This window comes from Hylobates moloch, unplaced genomic scaffold (genome assembly GCF_009828535.3).
Source record: "Hylobates moloch isolate HMO894 unplaced genomic scaffold, HMol_V3 SCAFFOLD_5, whole genome shotgun sequence".
NCBI lineage: Eukaryota > Metazoa > Chordata > Mammalia > Primates > Hylobatidae > Hylobates > Hylobates moloch.
The window spans coordinates 91,078,846-91,106,144 of NW_026652280.1; the positions used below are offsets into that span (position 1 = coordinate 91,078,846).

Consider the following 27,299-nt stretch of genomic DNA (forward strand, 5'->3'; position numbering starts at 1 on the left):
TAGGAATTATCTCTGAAGGGCCCCAAATGTTAGGGCGCAATTTCAAAATAAGTATTATAACTGTTCAAAGAACCAAAAAAACCACATTGAAGAATGCAAGTGTGATGACAAAGACTCATCAAACAGATAATATCAATATAGAGATAGAAATTATAAACCAAATAGAAATTCTGTAGTTGTGAACTATAATAACTTAGATGAAAAACTCACTAGTGGGGCTAAGCAAATTTGACCTGGCAGAAGAATCAATGAACTTGAATGCAGCTCCATAAAGATGATTCAGACTGAAGAATAGAAAAATAATGAAGAAAAATGAAGAGATACCCATTGGATACCATAATATAGTGGTCTCCAACCTTTTTGGCACGAGGGACCAGTTTTGTGGAAGACAATTTTTCCACAGCCAGTTGGGGGAGGCTTTAGTTAGATTCTCCTACGGAGTGTACAACCTAGATCCCTCACATGCTCAGTTCACAATAGGATTTGCTCTCCTATGAGAATCTAATGCCATCACTGATCGGACAGGATGCAGAGCTCAGGCGGTAATGCTTGCTTGCCTGCTGCTCACCTCCTGCTGTGTAGCCCAGTTTCTAATAGGCCACAGAGTTGTACCAGTCCATGGCCCTGGGGTTGGGGACTCCTGTCCTAACAGGATGTGTAACAATGTATGTGTAATTAAGTTGTAACATATATGTAATTAAGAGTAGAAAACATGTGGAATTAAGGAGTAACAACATATGTGTTAATAAGAATACTCAGAAGGAGAGAAGAGAATAGGGCAGACAAAAATATTTGAGTAGATTATTAACCTGAAGCAGATTGTTTTTGCTTAAGCTGCTTATTGTAACCTCTAGATTACACTTTAAAAATGGGGGAAATAAACTAACAAAGGAATTAGAATGGTACTCTAGAACATATCTATTCAACATGCAGAAGGCAGTAAAGGAGGAAGAGAGGCACAAAAGTGATATGAGACATACAGAAAATAAATAACAACATGGTAGATATAAATCCTTCCGTATCGATAATTATATTACATATAAGTGAATTAAAAACTCAATAAAGGGCAGAGATTGCCAGACTGCCTTAAAAGCAGGATCCAAATATATATGGTCTACAAGAGTCACACTCTAGATTCAAAGACGTAGTTGAAAGTAAAATGATGGAAAAAGATGACATGCAAACAGTAATAAGAAAGCTAGAGTGACTGTACTAAAATCAGACAAAATTGGCTGGATGCAGTGGCTCACACCTGTAATCCCAGCATTTTGGGAGGCTGAGGCAGACAGATCACTCGAAGTCAGGAGTTCAAGACCAGCCTGGTCAACATGGTGAAACTCTGTCTCTACTAAAAATTAGCTGGGTATGGTGGCAGATGCCTGTAGTCCCAGCTACTTGGGATGCTGAGGCAAGAGAACCGCTTGAATCTGGGAGGCGGAGGTTGCAGTGAGCCAAGGTCACGCATGGAGTGAGACTCCATCCCAAAAATAAAATAAAAATAAATAAAATCAGACAAAATAGACTTTAAAAACAAACCATGTTACTAGAGATACTGCAAAACATTTTACAATGACGAAAGGGAAAATTTAACAGGAAGAAATAGAAATCATAAACAGAAATCATAAAGAAATAAAAATTTATAACAGCTGAAAACACAACCCTAAAGTATATGAAATAAAACTGTCAGAACTGAAGAGAGAAATAGACAATTGAACAATAATAGACAACTCAACAATAATAGTACTAACTCTTGTTGATTTTCTGTCTTGTTGTTCTATCAATTATTTAGAGTGGGGTATTGAACTATTACCCAACTACTATTGTTGGATGAAATGGTTGGAGGTGAGGCTATGTGGCACTCTGCTTAATACCCTCCCCTGTTCTGGTGTCAGGGACACAAATGTGGAACTGACTTTTCGTCAGAAGCAGTGGTACCCAGAAAGCAGTGGGGTAACAGATCCAAAGTGTTCAAAGTAAAAAAAAAAAAAAAAAAAAAAAGTCAACCAAGAATACTGTGTCCAGAAAAGTTTCTTTCAAAAAGAAGGCAAAATAAAAGCGTTCCCAGAAAACAAAAACAGAATTCCTTGTCAGCAGACCAGTTTTGTAAGAACTACTAGAGGAAGTTCTTCAGGCAAAAAGCAGGTGCTCCCAGTAAGTTCACATATATCCAAAAGCAAAGAGCAAGGAGGTAAATAGGAGCAAAGCTGTTCTAGAGTAAGGGAATGCCACCAGTTGGTAATTCAAATCCATAAAAACCAAAAAAGTGGATCAAATATGTGATATAAGAAGGTTAATAAAATAGAAACTAGAAATAGATACTTGCTCTCCTTTCAGCTTCTTTAAAGATATATTGTTATATAATATGATCATTATAATAGTGCATAATAAAGATGTAATGTATGTAACAATAATACCACAAAAAGTGGTAAAACTGAATGAACTCATACAGGAATAACTTCTGTATCTCACCAGGATTAATATAAATATGAAGTAAATTTTGAGACGATACATAAGGTAAGCCCTAGAGCAAACACTAATAACAAATAGAATATTGAAGAATCAAAAGAAATGAAAATTTATATTAGAAAATAGTCACTAGATGGAAAAGAAAGCAGCAAAGGAGAAATAGAGGAACAAGAAATAGTACATAGAAAAGACCAAAAGTAAAACTGTGGATATAAATCTAATTATATCAATAATAATATTAAATGTGAATGTATTAAACAATCTAATCAAAGGCAGGAATTGTCAGACCAGATTTGAAAAACAGGATCCATCTGTATTCCATCTATAGGAGGCACACTTTAGATGATAAATGCCAACTGAAAGTAAAAGGATAGAAAAAGATATATCATGTAAGCAGCAACCATAAGTAACCTGAAGTGCTATAATAAAGTCAAAGGAGACTTTAAATTAAGAATGTTACTGAAGTTAAACATGAATATCTCATAATGATAAAATGTCAATTCATGAGAAGATACAAGGATTATAAACATATATTCACCTAACAATAGAGAACTAAAACATATGAAGCAAAAACTGACAGAACCGAACAGAGAAATAGCCCATTCAACAATAGTAGTTGGAGACTTCAACACTCCACTTTCAATAATGTGTAGTACAAGAAAGAAGATCAATAAGGAAACAGAAGATATGAGCAACACCATAAACCAACTAGACTCAAAAGGTAATTATAGAGCACTTCACCCAACAACCAACATTGACTATACAGTATTTTCAAGTGCACATGAAACATTCTCCAAGAAGGACCATATGCTAAGTCACAAAACAAACCTGCATAAATTTAAAAGGATTGAAATAATACAAGGTATCTTTTTCTGAATATAATGGAATAAAAGTAGAACTCAGTAGCAAAGAAATTAGGGAAACATACACATGTGGAAATTAAACAACACTACATTCTTAAATAATCAATGGGAGAAAGAATTCACAAGGGAAATGGGACGTACTTTGAGATTAATGAAAATGAAGATACAACATAACAGAACTTATGGGATACATTTAAAGCAGTGCAAAGATGGAATTTTATAGCTATGAATGCCTGTATCAAAAAATAAGGCTTCAAATCAATAAGCCAACTCTCCACCTCAGGAAACTAGAAAAAGAAGAGCAAACTAAACCTAAAGCAAGTAGAAAGAAACAAAATAATAAATATTAGAGTAGAAATAAAATATAGAATATAAAAATAGTAAAGTCAACAAATCCAAAATTTGGTTCTTTGAAATTAACAAACCTTTGATAGATTGGTAAGAGAGAGGGAGAGGGAGAAGAAAAGAAGGGGAGGAAGAAAGAGGGGGAGGAGGAAAGACAGAGAGGGAAGTGCATGAGGCAAAGGGGGAGAGAGAAAACTCAAATTACTAAAATCCGAAATGAATGACAGTTTTACAGATTAAAGGAAAAAAAAGAGGCTAGCTGCAGTGCTCATACCTGTAATCCCAGCACTTTGGGAGGCCAAGGCAGGAGAATTGCTTGTGGCCAGGAGTTCAAGAATAGCATGCGCAACAAAGCAAGACCCTATCTCTATAAAATATTTTTTGAAAAACAGCTGGTGTTGTGGTGCACACCTGTCATAGGCTAAGGGGCAAGGATCATTTGAGACTAGGAGATCGAGGTTACAGTGAGCTATGACTACACCACTCTATTCCAGCCTCAGCAACAGAGAGAGACTCTGTTTCTGAAAAAGAAAAGGAAAAAGGAATGAATGAGGTAAGTAGACTACCAACCTGACAGAAATAAAAAGGATTATGAAGGAACACTATGAACAATTTTGTGCCAATAAATTATACAACTTAGATGAAATTGACAAATTCCTAGAAAGATGAAAACTATGAAAACTAAGAAATAAGTAGAAAATGTGAATGGATCCGTAACAAGTTAAAAAGATTGAATTAGTTATCAGAACACTAGTTGAAAAGAAAAGCCCAAGAGGGCCAGATGGGTGAATCTAACAAATATCTAAAGAATATCAATTTTTTTGAACTTTTCCAACAACAAAAAAATAGAAGAGGAGGAAAATTTCTCCAATACATTCTTTCAGTCCAGTATCACCCTGACACCAAAACCAGACAAAAACATGAAAAGAGAACTTATAAAATTTATTTTATCCATTTTAGGTATATAGTTCTGTGGCATTAGGTAAATCCAAGCTATTGTGCTTTATTCTTTCTCGATGTTGTAAATGGAATTGTTTTCTTAATTATATTTTCAGATTGTTTTTGACAGTGTATAGAAATACTATTGATTTTTGTATTTCATTACAATAACTGTGATGAAAATGATGTAAAACCCTCAAAACCCTCAACAAAATACTAGCAAGTAAAATCAAGCAATGTTTAAAAAGGATTATACATTATAACCAAATGGGACTTATTTCAGGAATGCAAGGTTGAATTAACATCTGAAAATCAATTAATGTAATGCACCATTATCAATAGAATAAAAGACAAAACACCACGATTTCTGTCAGTCTGTTCAGACTGTTATAATAAAATACCACAAAGTGGTGGCTTATAAACACAGAAATTTATTTTTTGCAATTTTGCAGGCTTGGAAGTCCAAGGTCAAGGCACTCGCAGATTCAGTGTCTGGTGAGGACCCACTTTCTGGTTCATGAACAGTTGACTTCTTGTGTCCTCATATGATGGAAGAAAAAAAGGAGCTCACTGAGGTCTCTTTTACAAGGGCACTAATCCCTTCCATGAGGTCTCCACCCTCATGACCTAACCACTTCCTAAAGGCCTCACCTCCTAATACCAACATTGGGGGTTAGGATTTCAACATATACATTTTGAGGAAACACACACATTCAGTCTATAGCAATTAATGATAGAATAAAAGACACAGAAAAGCATTTGGGTGATAAAATTCAACACCCTTCCATGATGGGAGAAAAAGCCCTATTCAATATACTAGGAATAGAAAGGATCATCCTCAACCTGATAAAGGGCATCTATTAAAAATCACAGTTGGCCAGGTGCAGTGGCTCACGCCTGTAATCCCAACACTTTGGGAGGCCGAGGCAGGCGGATCATGAGGTCAGGAGATCGAGACCATCCTGGCTAACACGGTGAAACCCCGTCTCTACTAAAAATACAAAAAAAATAGCCAGGCGTGGCAGCATGCGCCTGTAGTCCCAGTTACTTGGGAGGCTAAGGCAGGAGAATGGCGTGAACCTGGGAGGTGGAGTTTGCAGTGAGCTGGGATCGCGCCACTGCATTCCAGCCTGGGCAACAGAGTGAGACTCCGTCTCAAAAAAAAAAAAATCACAGATAATATCATACTTAACAGTGAACAACTGAATGTTTCCCCATTAAGATCAGGAAGGAGACAAAGAGATCTGCTCTTTCCACTTCTATTCAACATGTGTTGAGTGTTCTATCCAGGACAATTTGGGAAGAAAAAGAATCCAGACTGGAAGAAAGAAGTAAAACCATTTGGAGATGACATAATCTTTGTGCTGGTCCAGTTTTGCATTACTATAAAGGAACACCCAAGGCTGGGTAATTTATAAAGAAGATTTTAATGGGCTCACAGTCCTTCAGGCTATACAGGAAATATGGCACCAGCACCTGCTCCTGGTGAGGGCCTCAAGAAGCTTACAATCATGGTGAAAGGCAGAGGGGCAGGCATATCACATGGCAAGAGCAGGAGCAAGGTGGAGGGAGGTAGCAGGTTCTTTAAACAACCAGCTCTTAGCATAAACTACCAGAGTAAGAATTCGCTCATTACCATGGGGATGGTACCAAGGCATTCATGAGGGCTCCGTCCATGATCCAGACACCTCCCACCAGACCCCACCTCCAACACTGGGAATCATTTTAATGAGATTTGGAGGGACCAAACATCCAAACCGTATCAATGTTGTATACAGAAAACCCCAAGGAATCCATTGTGAAACAATTGTAACTAATGAGTTCAGTAAGGCTGCAGGAGACAAAATCAGTGTACAAAAATCAATTGTATTTCTACATACTGTCAAAAAACAATCTGAAAATATAATTAAGAAAACAATTCCATGTACAACATCAAAAAAGAATAAAGCACAACAGTGCAAATTTACCTAATGCCACATAACTATATACTTAAAATGAGTAAAATAGTAGATTTTATGTTTATTTTTACTATAATAAAGAAAAATAAAATACCTTGGGAATAAATTTAACAAGTACAAAACTTATCCTCTGAAAATTACAAAACATTGTTGAAAGAAAAGAAGATACAAATAAACGGAAAGATATTACATGTTCATAGACTGGAAGACTTAACATTGTTAAGATGGCAACACTCCCGGAATTGTGTTGATCTACAAACTCAACACAATCCTTACCGGAATCTCAGCTGGTTTCTTTGTAGAATAATAAGCTGATGTTCAACTTCATATGAAAATGCAAAGGACCCAGAATAGCAACAATTTTGAAAAAGAAAAGTTGGAGGCTTCACACTTCCTGATCGCCAAATTGACTACAAAGTAACAGTATTCAAGAAAATGTGATACTGGCATGAGATAGATATATAGATCAAGGGAATAGAATCAGAGTGTAAAAATGGAGCCATACATCTATGGTCAATTGATTTTTGACAAGGATGCCAAGAACGTTCAATACGGAAAGAATAGTCTTTTGAACAAATAGTGTTGAAACAACTGATATCCGCATGAGAAAAATCAATTGGACCACTCCACATCATATATAAAAATTAACTCAAAGTAGATCAAAGACATAAATACATAACAGATAAAGCTATAAAATTCTTAGGGTAAACATAAGGGTAAATCTTTATGACCTTGGATTTGTCAGAAGTTTCTTAGATATAACACCAAAGAACAAGGAACAAAAGAAAAAAAGTAGATATATCGGACTTCATAAAAATTAAAAGCTTTTGTGCTTCAAAAGACACCTTAAAGAAAGTGAAAAGACAACCTGCAGATGGGAGAAAATATTTGCAAATAATTTATCCGATAGGGGACTTGTTACTGGATATATAAATAACTCCTACAAGTCAAAAACAAAAAGACAGATATCCCAACTTAAAGAATGGATGAAAAATCAGAATAGACATTTCTTCAGTGATGACATATATATAGTCAATAAACACATGAAAAGAGGCTCAACATGATTAGTCACAGGAAAATGTAAATCAAACCCAAAAGGAGATACCACTTAATAACCACTAAGATGGCTATAATTGAAAAAAGATAATAGCAAGTGTTGGTGAGGATGTGGAGAAATTGCACAGTGCTCATATGCTGGTGGTGAGAATGTAAAATGATGCACCCACTTTGGAAATAATTGGTCAGTTCTTCAAAAAGATAGTTATCGGCTGGGTGCTGTGGCTTATGCCTGTAATCCCAGCACTTTGGGAGGCCAAGGCAGGTGGATCACGAGGTCAGGAGATCGAGACCATCTTGGCCAACATGGTGAAACCCCGTCTCTACTAAAATACAAAAGATTAGCTGGGCATGGTGGCACGTGCCTGTAATCCCAGCTACTTGGGAGGCTGAGGCAGGGGAATCGCTTGAACGCGGGAGGCAGAGGTTGCAGTGAGCTGAGATTGCACCACTGCACTCCAGCCTGGCGACAGAGCAAGACTCCATCTCAAAAAAGAGATAGTTATCATTTGACTCAGCTTTCCACTCCCATGTGTTTGCGTATCTCTTTCTTTACTTTTCTTTTTTTTTTGAAACAGTCTTGCTCTGTTGCCCAGGCTGGAGTGCAGTGGCACAGTCTCAGCTCACTGCAACCTCTTCCTCCCGGGTTCAAGCAATTCTCCTGCCTGAGCCTCCCGAGTAGCTGGAATTACAGGCACCTGCCACCATGCCCAGCTAATTTTTGTATTTTTAGTAGAGATGGGGTTTCACCATGTTGGTCAGGCTGGTCTCAAACTCCTGACCTCAGGTGATCCACCCACCTTGGCCTTCCAAAGTGTTGGGATTACAGGCGTGAGCCACCACCACACCCAGCCTTTCATATCTCTTTCCTGCCCAGGAGATATGAAAACACATGTCCACACAAAAACCCACATGTTCTAGAAGCATTATTCATAGTAGTCAAAACGTGCAAACAATCTAAAATGCTTATCAACAAATGAATGGATAAACAAAATGTTTATTCATTGTATATCATATGATGGAAGATTATTCATTCATAAAAGAATGAAGCACAAGGACCGGGTGCAATGGCTCATGCCTGTGGTCCCAGCAGGTTAGGAGGCCGAGGTGGGCAGATCACCTGAGGTCAGGAGTTCGAGATCAGCCTGGCTAACATGGCGAAACCCCATCACTACTAAAAATACAAAAATTAGCCGGGCTTGGTGGTGCATGCCTGTAATCCCACCTACTTGGGAGGCTGAGGCGGGTGAATTGCTTGAACGCGGGAGGCGGAGGTTGCAGTGAGCCAATATCGCGCCACTGGACTCCAGCCTGGGCGACACAGTGAGACTCTGTCTCGGGAAAAAAAAAGAAGAAGCACTGAAGCACAAACCTTGAAAACATGATGCTAAGTGAAAGTAACCAGTCACAAAGGACCATACATTGTATAATTCCATTTATATAAAATGTCCAGAATAGGCAAACCCATAGAGAGAAAGATTAGTTATTGCCTCGGGCTGAGGGGGATGGAATAGTGGGTTTGGGGGTGATATTTAAAAGGCACTGGGTTTCTTTTTGTAATGATAAAAATGTTCTCAAACTGGAGTGGCAGTTGCATAGCTCTGGGGATACACAGGCACCCTTCACTTTATTGCACTTTGTGGATATTGTGTTTTTAAAAAATTAAATGTGTGTGGTAAGCCTGCATTGAGCAAGTCTATCAGTGCCATTTTTCCAACAACATGTGCTCACTTCATTCTGGGTCAGCATTTTTTAGCAATAAAGTGTCTTTCAATTAAGGTAGGCACATTGTTTTCTTAGACATGGGGCTATTGCACACTTAATAGACTACAATATAAACATAACTTTTATATGCAGTGGTAAACCAAAAAATTTGTGTGACTTGCTTTATTGCAATATTTGCTTTATTGCAGTGTACTGGAACCGAACCACAATATCTCTGAGGTATGCCTATACTAAAAACCATTCAATCATATTCTTTAAATGGGTGAATTGTATGATATGTAAACTGTATCTCCACAAGGCAGTTAGAAAAAAGCTATAGCAGAAAATATTTGGGGTCCAGGGCCAAAGACTTCTTAGATCTGACATCAGAAGTGCAGTCCATAAAAAGGATACGTTGAATCTCAACAAAATTTAAAATGTTTGCTCTGTAAAGTACCCTGTTGAGATGACGATGATGAAAGCTACAATGAATAAATATTTGCACCCTGTTTCTGACTTAGAATAAGTATCTAGAATATATAAAGATCTCCCAAAACTCGACAGTTAACAAAAAGTCTAATTGGGAAATGGAAAAATGATATCAACAAGAATTTCACTGAGTAGAATATAAAAATGGCAAACAGGCACATGAAAACATGTTCAGTATCATCCTAATGAGGAAATGTAAATGTAAACCACAATGAGATCTCCCTACACACCTATCTGAATGGATAAAATGAAAAACAGTGTGAACATCAAATGTCAGCAAGAATGCAGAGAAACTAGATCACTTAGACATTGCTGGCAGGAATGGGAAATGTGAAATGGTACAGTCACTCTGGAAAATCAGTTTGGTAGTTTCTTATAAAACTAAACATGCAACTGCCATACAACTCAGCAATTACAAGCTTGGGCTTTTATCCCAAAGAAATAAAAACTTATGTTCATGCAAGAACCTTACAAGAATATTCATGTCATCCTTATCAATGTATAAGGTTCCCATGGCTGCTGTAATACATTTCCACAAACTTAGTGGCTTAAAACAACACACGCTTTTTTTTTTTTTTTTTTTTTTTTTTTATACAGTTCTAGAGGCCAGAAGTCTGAAAAGAGTCTTAGGGGACAAAAAATCAAGGTGTCAGCAGGGCTGGTTCCTTCTGGAGGCTCCAGGGGAGCATCCCTTCCCTTCCCTTGCCTTTTCTTCTGGAAGCTGCCTGCATTCTTTGCTTTGTGACCCCTTCCTCAAATCACATTGCCATTTCCTGCCCCTGCTTCCGTGGCCACGTAACCCTCTTTCTCTTCTATAGTCAAATATTCTTCTGCTTCCCTCTTATAAGGACCCTTGTGATTACAGTGGGCCCATTCAGATAATCCAGGATGATCTCTCCATCTCAAGGTCCTTAATTTGACACATCTTCAGAGTGCCCTTTGCCATAGAAGGCAATAGTCACAGGTTCTAGGTGTTAGGACCTGGCTACTTTGGGGGCCATTGTTCAGCCTATAGTGATCTGTAATAGCCCAAACTGGGAATGACCCACATGTCCTTGGATGAGGGAATGGTTAAATAAACTGAGGTATATGTCCATACCATGAAATTCCACTCAGCACTACGATTTAATGAACTGTCGCTATACAAAACAACTTGAATGAATCCAGAGAATGATGCTGAGCCAAAAGACCCAGTTTCTAAGATATTGTGTACTGTGTGATTCCATTTATATAGCATTTTTGGAAAGACAAAACTACAGAATCAAAGAACAGATTAGTGGTCACCAGGGATTAGAGGGATGGGGTGGGAGAAAGTTGGTGTAAAAGGACAAATAATGGGAATCCGTGTGGTGATGGAAACACTCTGTACCTTGGCTCTTGCTGTTGACATCCTGGTTATCATATTGTGCTATGGTTTTTTTTTTTTATTGTACTTTAAGTTTTCGGGTACATGTGCACAATGTGCAGGTTTGTTACATATGTATCCATGTGCCATGTTGGTGTGCTGCACCTGTTAACTTGTCATTTAGCATTAGGTGTATCTCCTAATGCTATCCCTCCCCCCTCCCCCCAACCCACAACAGTCCCCGGAGTGTGATGTTCCCCTTCCTGTGTCCATGTGTTCTCACTGAAGATGCTACCACTGAGGGAAACTAACTAAAGGGTGCATGGGATCCCTATTATTTCTTACCATTGCATATGAATGTCTAAAAATAAAAAGCTTGAAAGTGTCATTTTTTTAAATGGGCAAAAGATCGGAATAAATATTTCACTAAAGAAGATACACAATTGGGCACTAGGCACATGGAAAAACGCTCAGCGTCATTAGGAAAATGCAAATCAAAACCACAATGAGGTAACCATTCCAACTGGACAGTATTTTTTTTTCTTTCTGTACTTTCGTGGAAGGGGTGCTAGAGTTAGAAAATTATCATTTTTGCAACTACCACAATAAAGCCTGGTTTCCAAAAGCATTTAAATCTGGAGAGACTTTTTTTTAATAAGTAGCAGGGTATATGTATGGCCTTAAAGAATCTCCCCCAGATTGTTTATTGGTTGCAAGGCAAAATATAGTAACTGTAGGGTAGAAAAGTGGATAATGCCTCAATTTGGTGATCAAAATAACATCATCAATAAGGGGCAGATACACTGTGTGTGTCAGGATGTGGTACACTGAGAAGGATATCAGGTCACTTACAGAGTAAACAACGTGGATCTAACCTGGGGAAACATCAGACTCCCCCAAGAAATGACAGGACTGTATCTTTAAAAAACATCAGTGTCATAACAGAGAAAGACTAGAAATGTTCCAGATTAAAGAAGACTGAAGAGACACATCTAAAGGCAGTACTGACCCTGAACTGGATCTTGCAGTGGAGGAAAAAATGCTACAAAGGACATTGTCATGGCAACTGACAAAATGGGAACATAGGCATTAAATTAGGTCAAAGTATTATATCGATGTTTAATTGCAGAAGTCAATAACTGTATTACTGCTTTCAAAGATAATATCTTTATTTTTTAGAAATACACAGCAAAATGCTTAGGGGCAAAGGGCTGTGGAGTATGCAACTCACAGATGTTTCAGAAAACCATGTTATGTGAATATAATGTAGAGAAAGGGGTTCAAATGATAAAGCAAATGTGGCAAAATGTAACAATTAGTAAACTGGTAAATCTTAGTGAAGGGTATGTAGGTGTTCTATATCTCATGCTTGTAATTTTTCTGTAGTTCAAAATTATTGCCAAGTAAACAGTTTGTTTTGTTTTAAGAAACAATCCTGAGGGACCACTTTAGCCCAGCAGGTCACAACTGGGGGCAATTTTGCCCTTCAGGGGACATGTAGCAACATGTGGAGATGTTTTTGGTGGTCATAACTGAGGCCGGAGATGCTGCTAAACATCCTGCAATAGACAGGACTTCCTCCCTCAACAAAGAATTATCCGGCGCTAGATTTCAATAGAGGTACAGTGGAGAAACTCTGCCCCACTTGGCTGACAATAAGTCACTCTGCCAGGACTGGTGGGCAGGAATGCCGGCCGGGAAAGAGGAACCCTGCCTGTGGAATTCAAGGTCAGACAACCCGAGAAAAACAACCTGGCCACATCACTGAAATTAACAAGCCTATTCCTGTGTCACGGGCTGAATTGTGTCCCACAAGGTTTACAATTGAAACCCTAGTCTTTAATACCTCAGCATGTGACTCAGCATGTTTGGAGACAGGACCTTTAAAGAGGTGATGAAGCTACAATGAAGCTGTTAGGGTGGGCCCTAATCCAGTGTGACTGGTGCCCTTAAAGAAAAGGATATTTGGACACACAGAGAAACACCAGGGTGCAAGTGCACAGAGCAATGGCCATGTGATGACACAGGAAGAAGGCAGCCATCTGCAAGGCAAGGAGAGGGGCCTCAGGGAAAGCAGCCTTGCTTAAACCTTGATCTCAGACTTCTATCCTCCAGAACTGTGAGAAATAAATGCTGTCTAAGCCACCCAGCCTGTGGTATTTTGTTATGGCAGTCCTAGCAAACTAATACATTCTGGAAAGTTAACACAGAAATAAAAGTTCTGTACATAGAAACAGGTTCAAGAACCTATGTTCTTGAACAAAATGAATTTTAAGCGATAGAGAACATCACAGAATATGTACACCAAAGGAAATTAAGCAGAGATTATAAATTTTAGAATAGAATTGAAATAGAAATAAAATTCAATTAGAGATAGAATTAAATCAAAACAAAATTGTTTCAGCGGTCTTAGAGGCATTTTTACTATTTTACTGATTGAGAAAAACAAGATGCAGAAAGCAGGTATGATATGATCCCATGAGTTTGGAAAACAATGATAATGCCTTCATTATGTCACATGTATTTTATTTCATTGAATATTATATGAACATCGGGAAAAATGTGAGACAACAAATCCTAGATTATCAACATAGGTAACAGAGAAGAGGGGAGCCCAAGCAAACATAAGAAAAAAGTTCTGTACTGAAACACATCTATTCCATTCTACTCATCTGTAAAGTTAAAGTGTGAATATTAGAAAGTAATACAATATTAAGGACACTAAAAGAAAGAATAGCCCCTAGATTTGTGGTACGAGTGTTTGGAAGGGGAGGAGAGCAGATCTGGTATTGATAAAGCCTGGGGCCAATTTGGCAGCAGACAGACACACAAGACTGTTTGCTGCATATGGGCCCTGCGTGAGCACTTACATGTTCTAACTCACTCAGTCAACACAGAAGTCCTGGGAGCAGGCACAGTTAGGATCCTGATTTCACAGATGTGGAAACTGAGGCACAGAGAATGCAGTAGCTTGCTTAGGGCCACGTAAGAAAATAGCAGAGCTGGGCTATGGCCCTAAGAAGGTTGGCCATATAGGCTGTGCTCCAAACCACTCTATGAAACCTGCCACTCAATTTTTAGAAACTTAATGGTACAGGAAGATTTAATTTTCCTGTCTCAGAATTTGGCAGATGTATTAGGTTTTTTTTTTTTAACTAAGGGCAGATCAGACCTAAATGAGGCAATGAATAAGTATATATATATGTACAATCCATCTCAATGTACATTTTATCTGTCCATGTATACAAATAAAACTTTGTGTCCTACAAATACAGAAGATATTTTCTGAGGTCTGTGGAGCATTTACAAAAATAATGATCTTATTTTCATACTTGGACACAAAGAAAATCTTCATTTTAAAAAAAGTGGAGACTTCATAGGCTACATCCTTTCACTGTAAGCCTACTAAATTAGAAATAAATAACAGTGATAAAAATTTACTGCTTAAAAATTAAGAAGACATTAAAAGAACTCTAAAGAGAAAAATCAAAACACAAAATTAAAACTATCAAGAAAGCAATGAAAAGGAACATATTTCATAATCAGATCTATGTGTCACAGCTAAAGCTGCAATCAGAGGAAAATTTATAGCCTTTAAAGATGCCTTTAGTAGAAGAACTTCAAATAAATGAATTATGACTCTTAAGTAAAAGAAAACAAAAATAGAGTTAGCCAAGAAAAGGGAATTAATAGCTATAAAAGCTTAGATTAATGAGATAACAGAGTACAAAGATAGTTTTCTGATAATAAAATATAAATAAAACAGATAAATTTCTCATGTGCTTAAGAAAAAAGGAGAAAAACTACAAAAGTTCAGGCATGAAGGAAAAGAAAAACGAAGAGATGATAGAGAAGACCATGAAGTCACTAAAGGAAAATATCAGTTGCTACCAAGTGGCATCACAATTGAAATGCTTGAGGAAATTAAATAGCAATGAATAAATTACTCCAAAAGATGCAATAAACTAATTTAGAACAACATATCATAAAACAGACTAAAAAGAAATTACTAAAGATGTCCTATAAAACACGTATCAGGCCCAGATGGTTTTACAACTCAATTCTATTTAACCTCTACAGAAAAGATAATCCCAATGTTCTTCAAACAGTTCCAAGACATAGAACAAGGTAGATAAAACTTTGTTTTGTAAACCACTGTATTTGCCCCCACATGATGACAGATTTCATACTCTTCTGAAAGATGCACTGTTATTTCTAGGATCAGATATCAGGGATGTCCTGCACCAGTGATGAGAGTGCAGCTTCACAGTTTTGATGCCTGTTTAATGGAGATACGATACTTGAAGCAGACCTCCGCTGATGGGTATGTTGATGGTTTGCAATTTTTTGCTATTTAACAATTGCAGAAACCAACATCCTGATGATGGATTATTTTGCAAATGTGTAAGATATGTGTAGAATAAATTTCTAGAATGATTCAAAGGCATATGCATCTTTAATTTTGATTGAAATTGCCTTATGTATCTCCACAGAGGTTTGTATCAACTTACTTTTCCAACATCAATGACTGAGACTGAGAGTTCCCCTGCACACATACCCATAGAGTGTTATCAAACTCTTTGATATTTAATAATCAGATAAGTTTCAAAAATCCCATTGCTTTAGTTTGCATTTCTCTTGTCATAATTGAAGTCATCCAGCATATTTTCATTCTTAAGAGTCATTGGCATTTCGTTTTCTGTGAACTGTTTTAATATCCTTTAACTTCTATCTTGATTTACAAGAGCGTTTTTATAGAGCAATTCAATTAGCCCCATGCCTATAGGTGAGTGGCAACTGGTTTCTTTAGGTTATCAATAAAAAATTATTTTCAGTATTTTTTTTGCTATGCAAAATATATATTATATATTTATATTGTATATTTATTATAAACAGTTTTATTGAGGTATAATTGACATAACTTGCATATGTTTTAAGTGTGCAATTTGGTAACTTTTGACACATGATGAAACCATCGCCATGATTATGATAATGAACATATCCGCTGCCCCAAAAGTTTTTTTGTGCCCTTTTGTCCTTTTCCCTCCTACCACTACCCCTGATCCCCAGGTAACCACTGATAACCACTGACATGTTTGTCACTCTATATTAGTGGTCATTTTCTAGATTTTTACATCAATAAGATACCACGTACTCTTTTTTTTTTTTTTTGTCTAGCTTCTTTCACTCACCATAATTATGTTGCAATTTATCCATATTGTAGGCATATCAACGGTTCATTCCTTGGTATTTCTGAGTAGTATTCCATTGTAGGAATATACCATAACTTTGAAAAAAATCTATTCAAATGTTGATGGGCATTTGGGTTGCTTCCAGTTGTGGGTTTCCAGTTTTTATAAAGCTGCTATGAATATTCCATGTACAAATGGTAGCATGCATATGATCTTATTTCTCCTGGATAAATACCTAGGAATAGAATCGCTGTAGAAAATGGTAGGTATGTATTTAACACATTAAGAAACTGCTGAACTGTTTCCCAAATGGTTGCATCGCTTTGGACTTTGCATTCTCACTGGGAGCATATGAGAGTTCCACCTCCCACACATCTTTACCAACACTTGGTATCATCCATCTCCCTAATTTTATACAATATAGTAATTGGGCAGTGGTATTTCATTTTGTTTTTTATTTGCATTTCTCTAATAACTAATGATATTTCAGCCACATCTTCAGGCTCCACTTCTAATTCTAGTTCTCTTGCAGTTTTCACAACATCAGCAGTTACTTCCTCCACTGAAATCTTCAACCCCTCAGTCATCCATGAGGGTTGGAATCAACTTTTTCCCAATTCCTGTTAATGTTGATATTTTGACCTTCTTCCATGAATCACTAATGTTCTTAATTTCATCTAGAATGGTGATTCTTTTCTAAAATGTTTTCAATTTACTTTGCCCAGATTCATCAAAGCAATCACTATCTATGGCCGCTGTAGCCTTATAAAATGTATTTCTTAAATAATAAGACTTCAAAGTTGGCATTACTCCTTGATTATGGGCTGCAGAATGGATGTTGTGTTAGCAGGCGTAAGAACAACATTGATCTTCTTGTACATCTCCATCAGAGGTCTTGGGTGACCGGGTGCACTGTCAATGAGCAGTAACATTTTGACAGGGATCTTTTTGTCTGAGCAATAGGTCTCAAAAATGGGCTGAACATATTCAGTAAACCATGTTGTCAACAGATGTACTGTCATCAGGCTTTGTTGTTCCATTATAGAGCACAAGCAGAATAGATTTAGCATAATTCTTTAACGGCCCTAGGATTGTTGAAATGGTAAATGAGTACTGGCTTCAACTTGAGCAGGATTGCCACAAACCTTCAATTTGTAAAAAATGCATTATCAGCAAAGTGCAACAAACCAAAGTGCAGTCAATAAGAACGAGACATGCCTGTATTTTAAAATTCTCAATTTCTGGTTATTTGCTGCAAGAATATATTAATGGAATTGATTTTTGCATACTAATCTTGTATCTGCCACTTTACTAAACTCATATATTAGTCACAGTGGTCATCTTGTATATTCATCAGATTTTCTACATAGATAACCATGTCTTCTGCAAATAAAAACAGTTTTACCTTATAAAATAAAACTCTCTTCTCAATATATGTTACTTAGACTTGCTCTCACAGGAGATTGGGGTTTCTGTTTACACTGCATATGTTGTCTAGAAGATCCCATATCTAAAACATGGATCATGAAGGTCCTGGGGGTCACCCTGTACAAGCAAAAGTGCAGCTTCTCCAAAGGCATGTACCTTATACAGGATACATAGGAACCCCACAAACAAAAACATCTACCACATAAACTCATGATCTAAATTGCAAACCCACAATGAAATGAGCCATCATGAGCAAGAGTCAGGAAAAACTACAGTGAACAGAATTAGACTCTCCAAGAACTGCAGATGATGAAATGACAGGATAGAGGGTACAAAATACGCATGTTCAAATGACCTAAATATTTAAAGTTGTAGTTTAAAATATGAGAAAGGTACAGGATGCTAAAATCAAGCAAATTAAACCCACATACAAGGATTTATAGGGATGGAAAAAATATATAACTGAAAGTCTCAGTGGGTGGATAAAGCAGTGGAACAGAAACTTCTCAAGAGTTAGAAATTGCATAGAAAATTCTGTGAATGAAGCAGAGGGAGACAGAGAGAGAAAATCTATGAGACAGCTGAGGAAGAGAATGAGATGGTCAAATAGAAGTTTCTGGAAAAGATCAGAAGCATTAGGGGAGGCAATATTCTACAACATAATGGTACTGACTTTCCACAGTTGATGAAAGACATAAACCCTCAGATTCAGGAATCACAACAAATTGTAGGCATGATAAATAAAAATAATCCACCACCTTGGTACAGTACATTGAAACTTCTGAACACTAAAGTCAAAAGGAAGGTTTCTGAAGTCACTAGAGGTAGGGAGGGTCACTTACAAAGGAAAATCAATTAGCCTGATGACCCACAGAACCCAGGAGACTGCGGTGTTATAGCTCCAGAGTCTTCAGACAAAATGTACACATTAACCTGTAACTTTCCCCCCAACGAAACCATCATCCAAGAAGAAAGCCAAAATAAAAATATTTCAGACAAACAGAAACTGAGAGTTTACCTTCACTGAAGGAAACACAGACTTCAGGAAAAAGGAAATTAAATCCAAACGGTGAGACAGAAAACTGCAAGTCTGTGAGTAAATATCTAGATGTACGCAGCATCAACAAAAAGAGGATTGTTTAAAAGACAAAACCAAAACACTGGGCAACAAAGGCCCAGGAAACGGCAGGAGACAGTATGATCTGGAGCACCGCGAGGTTCCAGTGAGGTTCCAGAGGAGTTGGGGTGACTTTTGATCTCAACTGGCAAAACATTCAGGATTTAATCCTGCGGCAGCCACCAGAAATACACAATCAGAACACACAGCTTTGAATGGAGGAGTGGGTGAAAGGCCAGGCTTGGTGTGTTGGGCTGAGGACGCCTAGCCGGGAGCAGGAGGAGGCTACAGCCTGACCCTGTGAGAACCAGGCTCACAAGTGCAGAAGTGAGAGGTGAGGCTGTTCCATGACGCATGCCTCCAAAAAGCACACACACGAGTGTGAACGATGAGCCTCCAGGCCACGCTGGGGACCTCTGGGTACGTGAGGCATGCTCCTCCAGCACGCTGCCCCACTTTGCAAGCGGGAAACCACACAATAGTCCCAGGTCACCTGGCAAACACGTGGTGACACACACAGGCACAGTTTTGAAGACGCCTCCCCAGAAGCCCTTCAGAATCACCTCCAGGCCAGGTGGAAAGGTGCGTGCTGCCAGATCCTACGTCACAGACCACGACCTTCCAGCCCAGTGTTCTCTGAGCAGCAAAAGGCCTCTGAGGCAGCCTCCAGGACCAGTGAATTTGGGGAAGTCTCCTCTGGCTTCCTAGGGGTGTTCAGGAGGCCACCTCCGGCCAGCCCTGCTTGACAACCTGCCTCCAGCCCCTCTGTCAAGACAAAACCCCGGTGGCACAGTCCTGCATTTTTATTGTGTACCCACCATGGGTTAGGCATGGTACCGGCTTGGGAAGGGTCAGTGGTGAAAGACAAAGGGCCACTGGAGGTGGCTCCTTAAGGATTTCTGGGATCCAGGAAAGACAGTTCCAGGCAGCGTGAACACAGCGGCTCTGAGGCAGGGACAGCGAGGCAGGATGGCCAGGATGCGGCTCCAGCCCAGGCCTCTTCTGACCTGCAGATGTGGATGGCCCATGCCCGCTTGGACCCTCTGGGCAGGAGGCTGCCTGTGTGTCTGCCCCCACCCCACAAGCATACAGAGGATCTTCAGGACCCCCAAGGCAGCAGCAGCCAGGCTGTGAGTGTCAGGCTCCCTAGGCTGGGCACGGACAATGGCCACCACATCCTCGCAGGTCCCCAGTCCCTTTGACACTGGCAAGCCAAGTGGCATGCGGTTGGGTCCCCATGCATCCTTCATGAGCAGTCTGTGACACTTCACTGCAAAGACTCTAGGGCTAGGCTGGACAGCCCCTGCTGTGCTCTGGCTCTCGGGCTGGGCGGCTGCTGACATTCCTCTCCCTCCCCACCCAGGTCAGAAGGTTGGCGGAGCGGCAGCGGGCCCTGCCGCGTGGGATGAAGGCTGGTTCCTTCCCTCAGTGAGGCTGCTCTGCAGGGACCACACAGCCCATTTTTGCTGCAGGTTAGTCTGTGTTCTGATGCTACCGTGGGGGACCTTCTACCTTCCCAGCCTCCCTCCCCTGAGGTCTGCCACTACCATACCTGCCTGTGCCTCTTGGCAGGCTCAGTGAGGTGTCAGGACACACAGGTGTCCTCAGGAGTTCCCCACATGGCCCTGGCCTTCCGTTTCTCCATCTATAAATGGGGCCAACACTGCATAGCACCAGCTAGAGCATGAGCTGAAGGGGCCTGTGTGCAGGTGGATGGCGCAGACAGGTAGGAGCCCTGAGGCAGGGTCAAGGAGACTTCTGCCTAATCTGCAGGTTCCCACAACAGAAAGCACAGCCACACAAGGTCGAGGCCTAGGTTTGACTTTGCAGGGGACTCAGTGTGGCTGTTGGTACCCGCCTTGCAGGAATGAGGCTGTGGGGCTTCCCCAGGGGCGGCATCTGCCCTGGGATCAGCATCCCCTTCTCCCCACGCCAGGGCTCTCCAAGAGCCTCCTGGGCAAAGGGGACTCAGGAGTATCAGGGATCGCTCTGGGCCCCTGGGGGCCAGGCCAACAGCTCAGGGTCCAGAAATCTGGTGGCTCCAGCCTGGGCTGACTTATCAAGTTAGGAAAGAAAAAACTCCAACAGGAAAGAAAAATCTTCTCCGTGGAGGAGCATTCCACAAAAGGCGCCTGACTTTCTCCACACTTGCCCCTCATTAACATTCCGCAGACAGCACTAATGACTTCATAACACTAACCAGGCTGAATGGACAGCATCGGCTCGGGCTGCCCCGCATTCAGTAAGCAGCAAGCGATGCTTCTCCAGGCCGCACACAGGCTGGGTCCCCAGCCCCTGGCCATGCCCACTTGCCCGTTAGCATGCGCAGAAAGCCTCCATTTGCACAGAGACAATGGTCTCAGCCCTGAATCTGGAGCTGTGGGGGCACTGGGCATTGGTTGGCACAATCGCCCTTTGTGCCGGCTCCAGCGGGCAGGCGGGAGCACGTCCCAGGGGCTCACTGAGATGTGGTCGGGTCCCAGCCAAATCCTGATGGCATCTAAGTCCCGGGGAGCCTGGTGCCCAGTGGAGCGGGTACCTGGACTTGGTCTTGCCTGGTGACTTCCACATGGGATGCCCAGGAAAGCCCCAAGGAGCAGGGAACACCACCCAACCTCCTGCCAAGGAGGTGGGGATGCAGGTGAGCCATCCTGAATGAACTGGAGCTTGGCGGGCTGGGCTGGTGCCTGCGAGCACAAAGGGTTGCGAACAGTGTGGGTTTGTCCCCTCTGCCATGCATAAGACGTGACAGCATCCTTACAACTGCTGGTAAGCTGGGACATTCGGGTTGGTCCCAGGCACTGGGAAGAGGTCTGAGTGGGGAGGGATGGATGCAGAAATGACCAAAGGGTAAAGGGTCGGCTGCTGAGGAGGGAATGGATCATATTACCTGGATGGGAGGGCAAGGTGTATGACCCACCTCCTCTGCCAGGCACAGAACCCTGGCCACTTGGCACAACTGAGGCAGGGCCTGGCTTCCAACAGCCCAGAGTCCGGAACGTAGGGTCCAGCCTCCAAGGGACTGGGCCACGTGGAGCCCTCCCATGGGGCATGGAAGGCAGGGAGAGTGGGGAGCAGTCCCTCCAGGGTGGGGTCAAGCCTCCTTAGAGGCACATGCCTTGGAGTCATGGAAGAAGGGGGCTGAGACTTCAAGGAGCAGAAACCGGGCCAGCAGCAACAAGGTGAGCAGGAACCAATGCAAGGCCCACGTGCGTGATGTCTGTCTGGACAACAGCAAGTGGTCAAAGGGGAGTGGGCTTCAAATGCTGTGCTCCCCCCACCACCTGGAAGATGAGGGCTCTCCCATGCTGGGAGGGCAAGGCCACTGTTTCACGTGGGGCCTAACCTAGTGCTTCTTTCTGGCACCATAATAACCAAGTGTTTTCAAAACAGGTGCCCCTTTCCTCCAAGGGGGACCATGCCCTGGGACAGGGGCTTCTGCGAACATTTGCCAGGGCCTCTGCATTGGTGCTGCAGTGCAGCATCCAGCAAGTGCCATCTTTGTATCAGAACACAGTCACCACTATGTCTGCCTCAGACGAAGCAGCGAGCACGGCCACAGATGGCACCTTTGCACGAGGTACTAGGGAGCAAACAGGCTTCGCTGTGTTTTCTCCTGGGAAGACAAGGGGCACGCCCCTGTCCTGGTGGCAGCACAGCTATCTCAAATACCCCACACTGGGCTCAGAGACAGAAAAAGCCAGAATCCTTCACATTTGGTTTTAAGAGAGCTGCTAGAGAATTTGGCAGTTTGGGATCACAGTCCCCAGAAGTGGGCATTGAAGTCACATGTGAGAGAAGTTGGAGCTCCCAGGGAGAAGTGGGGTCCCTTCCACCTCTAACTCTCAAGGGCATCCGTGGCATCCGTGGCCAGTGAGCATGAGGTCTCCAGCCCCTCACACTCTGTAGAGCTGCCCAGTTCATGGTCCTGCCCTACAGGATGTTTGTCTCAAAACTGGTCCCAAGATGACGGATGCATCATGTGTGCCTCCTGATGCAGCCAGGAGGCCAGGTCTGCCCTGGAGCAGTGTGGGGAGGCCAAGCACTGATGCCCTGGCATCACCACAGGTCACCTGCTGTGTATGCGCTCAGCCAGCTGCACTTCTGGGAAGAGCAGAAGTTGGCAGGAGGCGTGGGGGGGCCACAACCAGGCACTGCTGTGTTCCTGCCATGTGGCTGGAGCACACAAGCCCAGTCTCCAGGGCCTCACTCTCCACATCTGTCAAAGAGCCACGCTTACGAGTTCGCGCGGGTAAAACTCCTCACCAAGGATGGAAGACATCTAATCCCTAGACAGGTCTACCATCCAATTGTCAGGTCCCACAGAAGGTAGCTTCATCCCAGCCCCCACTGCAGGGGTGAGAGGAGGGACGCAGATCCGAGCCACACCATCATGCACAGACTCAGGGCCCCTGGGCTGCATGAGAAGGGTCTGTCCCGTCAGGCCCCCCACGTTTTACCCAGGCCCGGTGCTGCTCCTCCAGGGCCTCATCCCCAGACCCCTTACCTCTGACCTCCCTGCCAGTCGGCCCAGAGGTCACCCTAGCCACTTTCCAACCACAGCCCGTGGGCTCGGCTGGGAGGAAGCCAGGCAGCTGGCATCAGGAATGCAGCCTTCCCTCAGTACAGCCGGATGGAGCTGACCCATCCCATCACCTGCCCAGGCTTCCTCTCACAACAGAAGGCGTGGCCAGCCCCTCCTTGGGAAGACTCTGAGGGGAAGGCAGCTGGAAGGTTTACAGAAGTTTCTAGAAGCTCCACCCTCTGTCTGTTCATACCTCATTATCAGAGACCACAACCCAAGGGAGAAACTCATTGGCTTGCTCGGGCTCCCAAAAAAGGCAGTGACCTTCCCAGCCCTGCGGCCCACACCTGCTTGAGGGGTTCTCACCAGAACTGTCATAGCCGTCGACAGGGAAGTGGTCCAGCCTCCGCTCTTCCGGGGGGTCGCACGTGATATGGGGGACCGTGAGCATCTTCTCTCCAGGACTCACCCCATTGTCTTTGTCCAGCTTGAACTTTTTTTTCTTTACCTAAAAAAACAGACAACAGATTAGTGGTTCCTGGACATCACCTGCCAGGCCCTACGCTGGCCCCAGAGTGCCTGTGCAGCCGCCCTGAGCCCAGCCCCCGCCACATACACCCGGACAGGGACCTGAGGCCTGGGGCCAGCTCCAGAGTCCTCACACAGAGAAGACAGGGCAGGGCTACTGGGGGTGACATGGGGGGCTTGGCCCAGGTGCTGCCCTGTGAGCTCACGGCCTCGCTAACAGGACAGCAGGAAGCAGACAAACGTACAAGATGGTGCCAGTGGAGGTGGTAATGGAGGCTGTGACCAGTAGGGGTGAATGCATATCGGGGGAACAGGCTGGGGGCCAGCAGGGCATGAAGAGGGCGCCTGAAGTGAAGGAGCAGGCTGTGTGGAAATCTGGGGGAACATTCCAGCACCGGTAACAGTCGGCAAGGAGGCTCCACTGGCAGCTGGAAACTGGGAAGGCCAGGTCTCTCCACAGAGGGTGTGGGCACGGGGCAGGAAGGGGAACCATGCCAGCGTCAGCCCCAACCCCTCTTATGACCCCAGCCATGTCACAAGACTTCTGCCCGGCGCCTGCCAAACTCCACTGCCCTGTGACCTCCAGACCCCCTTTGCTGCACCCCTGCGTCGCCTCCCTCTCCTGCTGCTCCCCTGCCACCACCCACTGCGCGCGGCCCCCTGCCCACTGCTCACCACCCGCTGCACCCCGCATGGAAAGCCCAACCCTGAGGCCCTCTGAAGAGCCTTCTTTCCAGCCCGTCCTGCTCCCAGAGCTCTATCTCTGGAGCTCTCATGCCCTGGCCCTGGAATGACCGGTCCTACATACCTCCAAGTCGGGGGACATTGGGATGGCAGGAACCTAGCATCGGGTGTATAGCCCAGTGTCCCGAAGGATGCTGACTCCCTGACACAGGCTGCACCAGACCAAATGCATGGTGAGATCCCAGCCTTGTGCTGTGGCCCCCACGGCCTCCCCACCTGCTAGCAAGAAGGCCCTGCCCTGATGGCAGGTGGGCTACTCACCACCACAGACTTCTTGGGTTTGGGGCTGGGTGACAGCAGAGTGTGGCTCCGGGGGGGCTTCCGGATGTAGATCTTCCAGGTGGAGGAGTCAGGGTTCTCGGCAGCATAGCACCTCCAGGCGGTCTGAGGTCGGGCAGGGGGAGAGGCTGTCACCTGCTGAGCCACCCAGTGGGGGCCCTTATGGAAGCTACAGCTCCCCCTCCCTGTTCCCCAGGCCCGGCCCCTCCCCTCTGGGTGGCAGGGTCTGGGACCTCAGAGTCACAGGCTTGACATGGTCCCAGCTCCCAGACCCTCTGCCCAGGCAGCCTGGCTTGGTCCCTTGCTGTGCCAGGCAGCTCACCACCTCATGGGCCAACTGTTACCCACAGCTAGGACGCCACAAAGGTCTTTACCGGCCCCGAGCCAGCTTTGAGCCAAAGGCGAGACTCACAAAGATGTGTCGCATAGGAGACCAATGTGGAAATGGGCAACCAGCGGCCACACAGTGAGGAAGGGCTGAGAAAGAGGGGTCGCCTGGGACCTGCAGGTGCTGAGCAGGGGGCAGGGAGAGGGAGGGTCCCTAGGGCTGGCAGGAGGTGAGGTCTCTCCTAGAGGCCTGTGAGTGCCACCTTGCAGTTGGGGGAGCCTCTGATGGCACATGGGTGCAGCTCTGAAGCCAGCATTTCAGAGAGACCCCATGGCAGCACCATGTGGGAAGGGTGGGAGGAGGGGACGCTATCGCAGGGGACTCGGCGGGGAGCAGTTGTGCAGCGTCCAGGTGGGCAGGCGGGGCTCCCAGGGCCTTGTATGAGGACATGTCCTGGTGGCCTTGTCATCACTGGCCACATGAGCCTGAGAGCGGGCCAAGTGGAGAATGTCCCCCCACACTGGTGGGCTCCTGGGTGACAGCCCCAGATAGACACAGCAGCTGGCGAGGGGCACCTGCAGCCCTCACTCCCATCCAGTACCCAGGGACAGGCAGGCAAGGGCACAAGCCCAGCCTTCCAAGGCCCAAGCGTTACACACACAGGCTGAGCACTCCACGTGGTCCCCCAACCCTGGCAAACCCCACGACCCCTGCCCTGCTCCTGTGCACGCCTGCCACCTGGGGCCCCCACTCCAGTCCTCCCACAGTGTGTGCAGCTTCCGAGGGAGCCCCCTTTCACAGGACCTGTGGTTCCCAGGGAGTGGGACCAGGAATCCAATGTGGTCCCCTGCCAGGCGTGGGCGGCCAGCATGCTCATGCTGAGACCAAGGCAGGTTTACGGGCCTGATTTACAGTCTCCCAGGAAGGAGAAACTGTGAAGCTATAAAACCAGCTGAGGGTGGGAGCGCACAGCCCCCCGATGGCTGAGCCAGGAGCCCAGCAGGACTGCGACTGGCCCCTGACAGCCTGGGCCTTGCCTGGGGCAGCGAGCTCAGGAGGACTGCAGGGGGGACCCCAGCCAGCAGGAGCTGCCCAGGCCCTGGGCCTTCCCGGGGGACATCAGGCCCAGTGTGCCCAGAGGAACTGACACTGTGCTCCCAGCCACTGCACTAGGTGGAGGCCCTATACCCAGCGGGCACTTGTCATTCAACCTGGCAATGCCCACCCTCTGGGCACCTCAGCAGCTGTTCCTCAGGGCAGCCCTGGCCCTGCAGTGGCCAACGAGACCCACAGGGACGCAATTCTCAAGTGGCTCCTGTGCTAAGTCATTGCTTATGTTAACAGAGCAGTCCCATTCTCTGGTGGGTCCTGGAGAGCCTAGAGTGACAGAGCCAGAGCCCAGCATCCCAGAGCTTGGTACTGCCTGCCTCCCCACCCGCCTCCAGAACCTTCCTGCCCCTGTTGCTCCAGGGCTCTGCCTTTCCCAGCCCACTGGCCTTGTGAGCCCAGAGGGAGGCCCATGCCAGGCATCGCCAGTCCTCACCTCCAGGCACCAGGGCCTCCTGAGCCCTGAGGGATGCCAGGCCCTCCAGAAGGCACCAACTGCACAGCTGGGTCCTACCTCCCTTGGGGACAATCACCTGGCCACCCCACTCCCAGACTCAGTCCTCAGGTTGTTGTGCAGTGGGAGGGAGAACGGGAGCGCAAGGGAGCCTCAGAGCCAACCACATCCACTCCTGGCATGGCCACGGCCATGCCTCCTCTCCAGCCCACACGGCATGGCCCTTGATGGGAGTGGCTTTGGAGGAAGACAGGCTCCAATGCCCCATGCTCACCCCATCACCACAGAAGCCAAGGCTTCCACAGGCAGACTACGCCCCATAGGCCAGCCAGGCTGATGCAGAGGCCAGTGGTCATTCCGACAGGTGGCCGTGAGGACTGGATGCAACAATAACAGTGACCAAAATGACAGTGACCAGGGCCTTGCAGGCAC

At 44.3% G+C, this 27,299-nt stretch overlaps 1 protein-coding gene across 5 annotated transcripts in view; it reads right to left on the reverse strand.

The window, feature by feature from the left end:
- KCNQ1 (potassium voltage-gated channel subfamily Q member 1) overlaps window positions 1-27,299 on the reverse strand; it is a 396,978-nt gene that overhangs the window by 236,436 nt on the left and 133,243 nt on the right. For all 5 annotated transcript variants that reach the window (XM_058439073.1, XM_058439070.1, XM_032153801.2 and 2 more), the window contains 2 exons: window positions 24,961-25,083; window positions 23,794-23,935 (listed from right to left, as the gene is read on the reverse strand). In XM_058439073.1, the coding sequence (XP_058295056.1) occupies window positions 23,794-23,935; window positions 24,961-25,083 (265 nt within the window). The remainder of the gene's footprint in view (window positions 1-23,793; window positions 23,936-24,960; window positions 25,084-27,299) is intronic.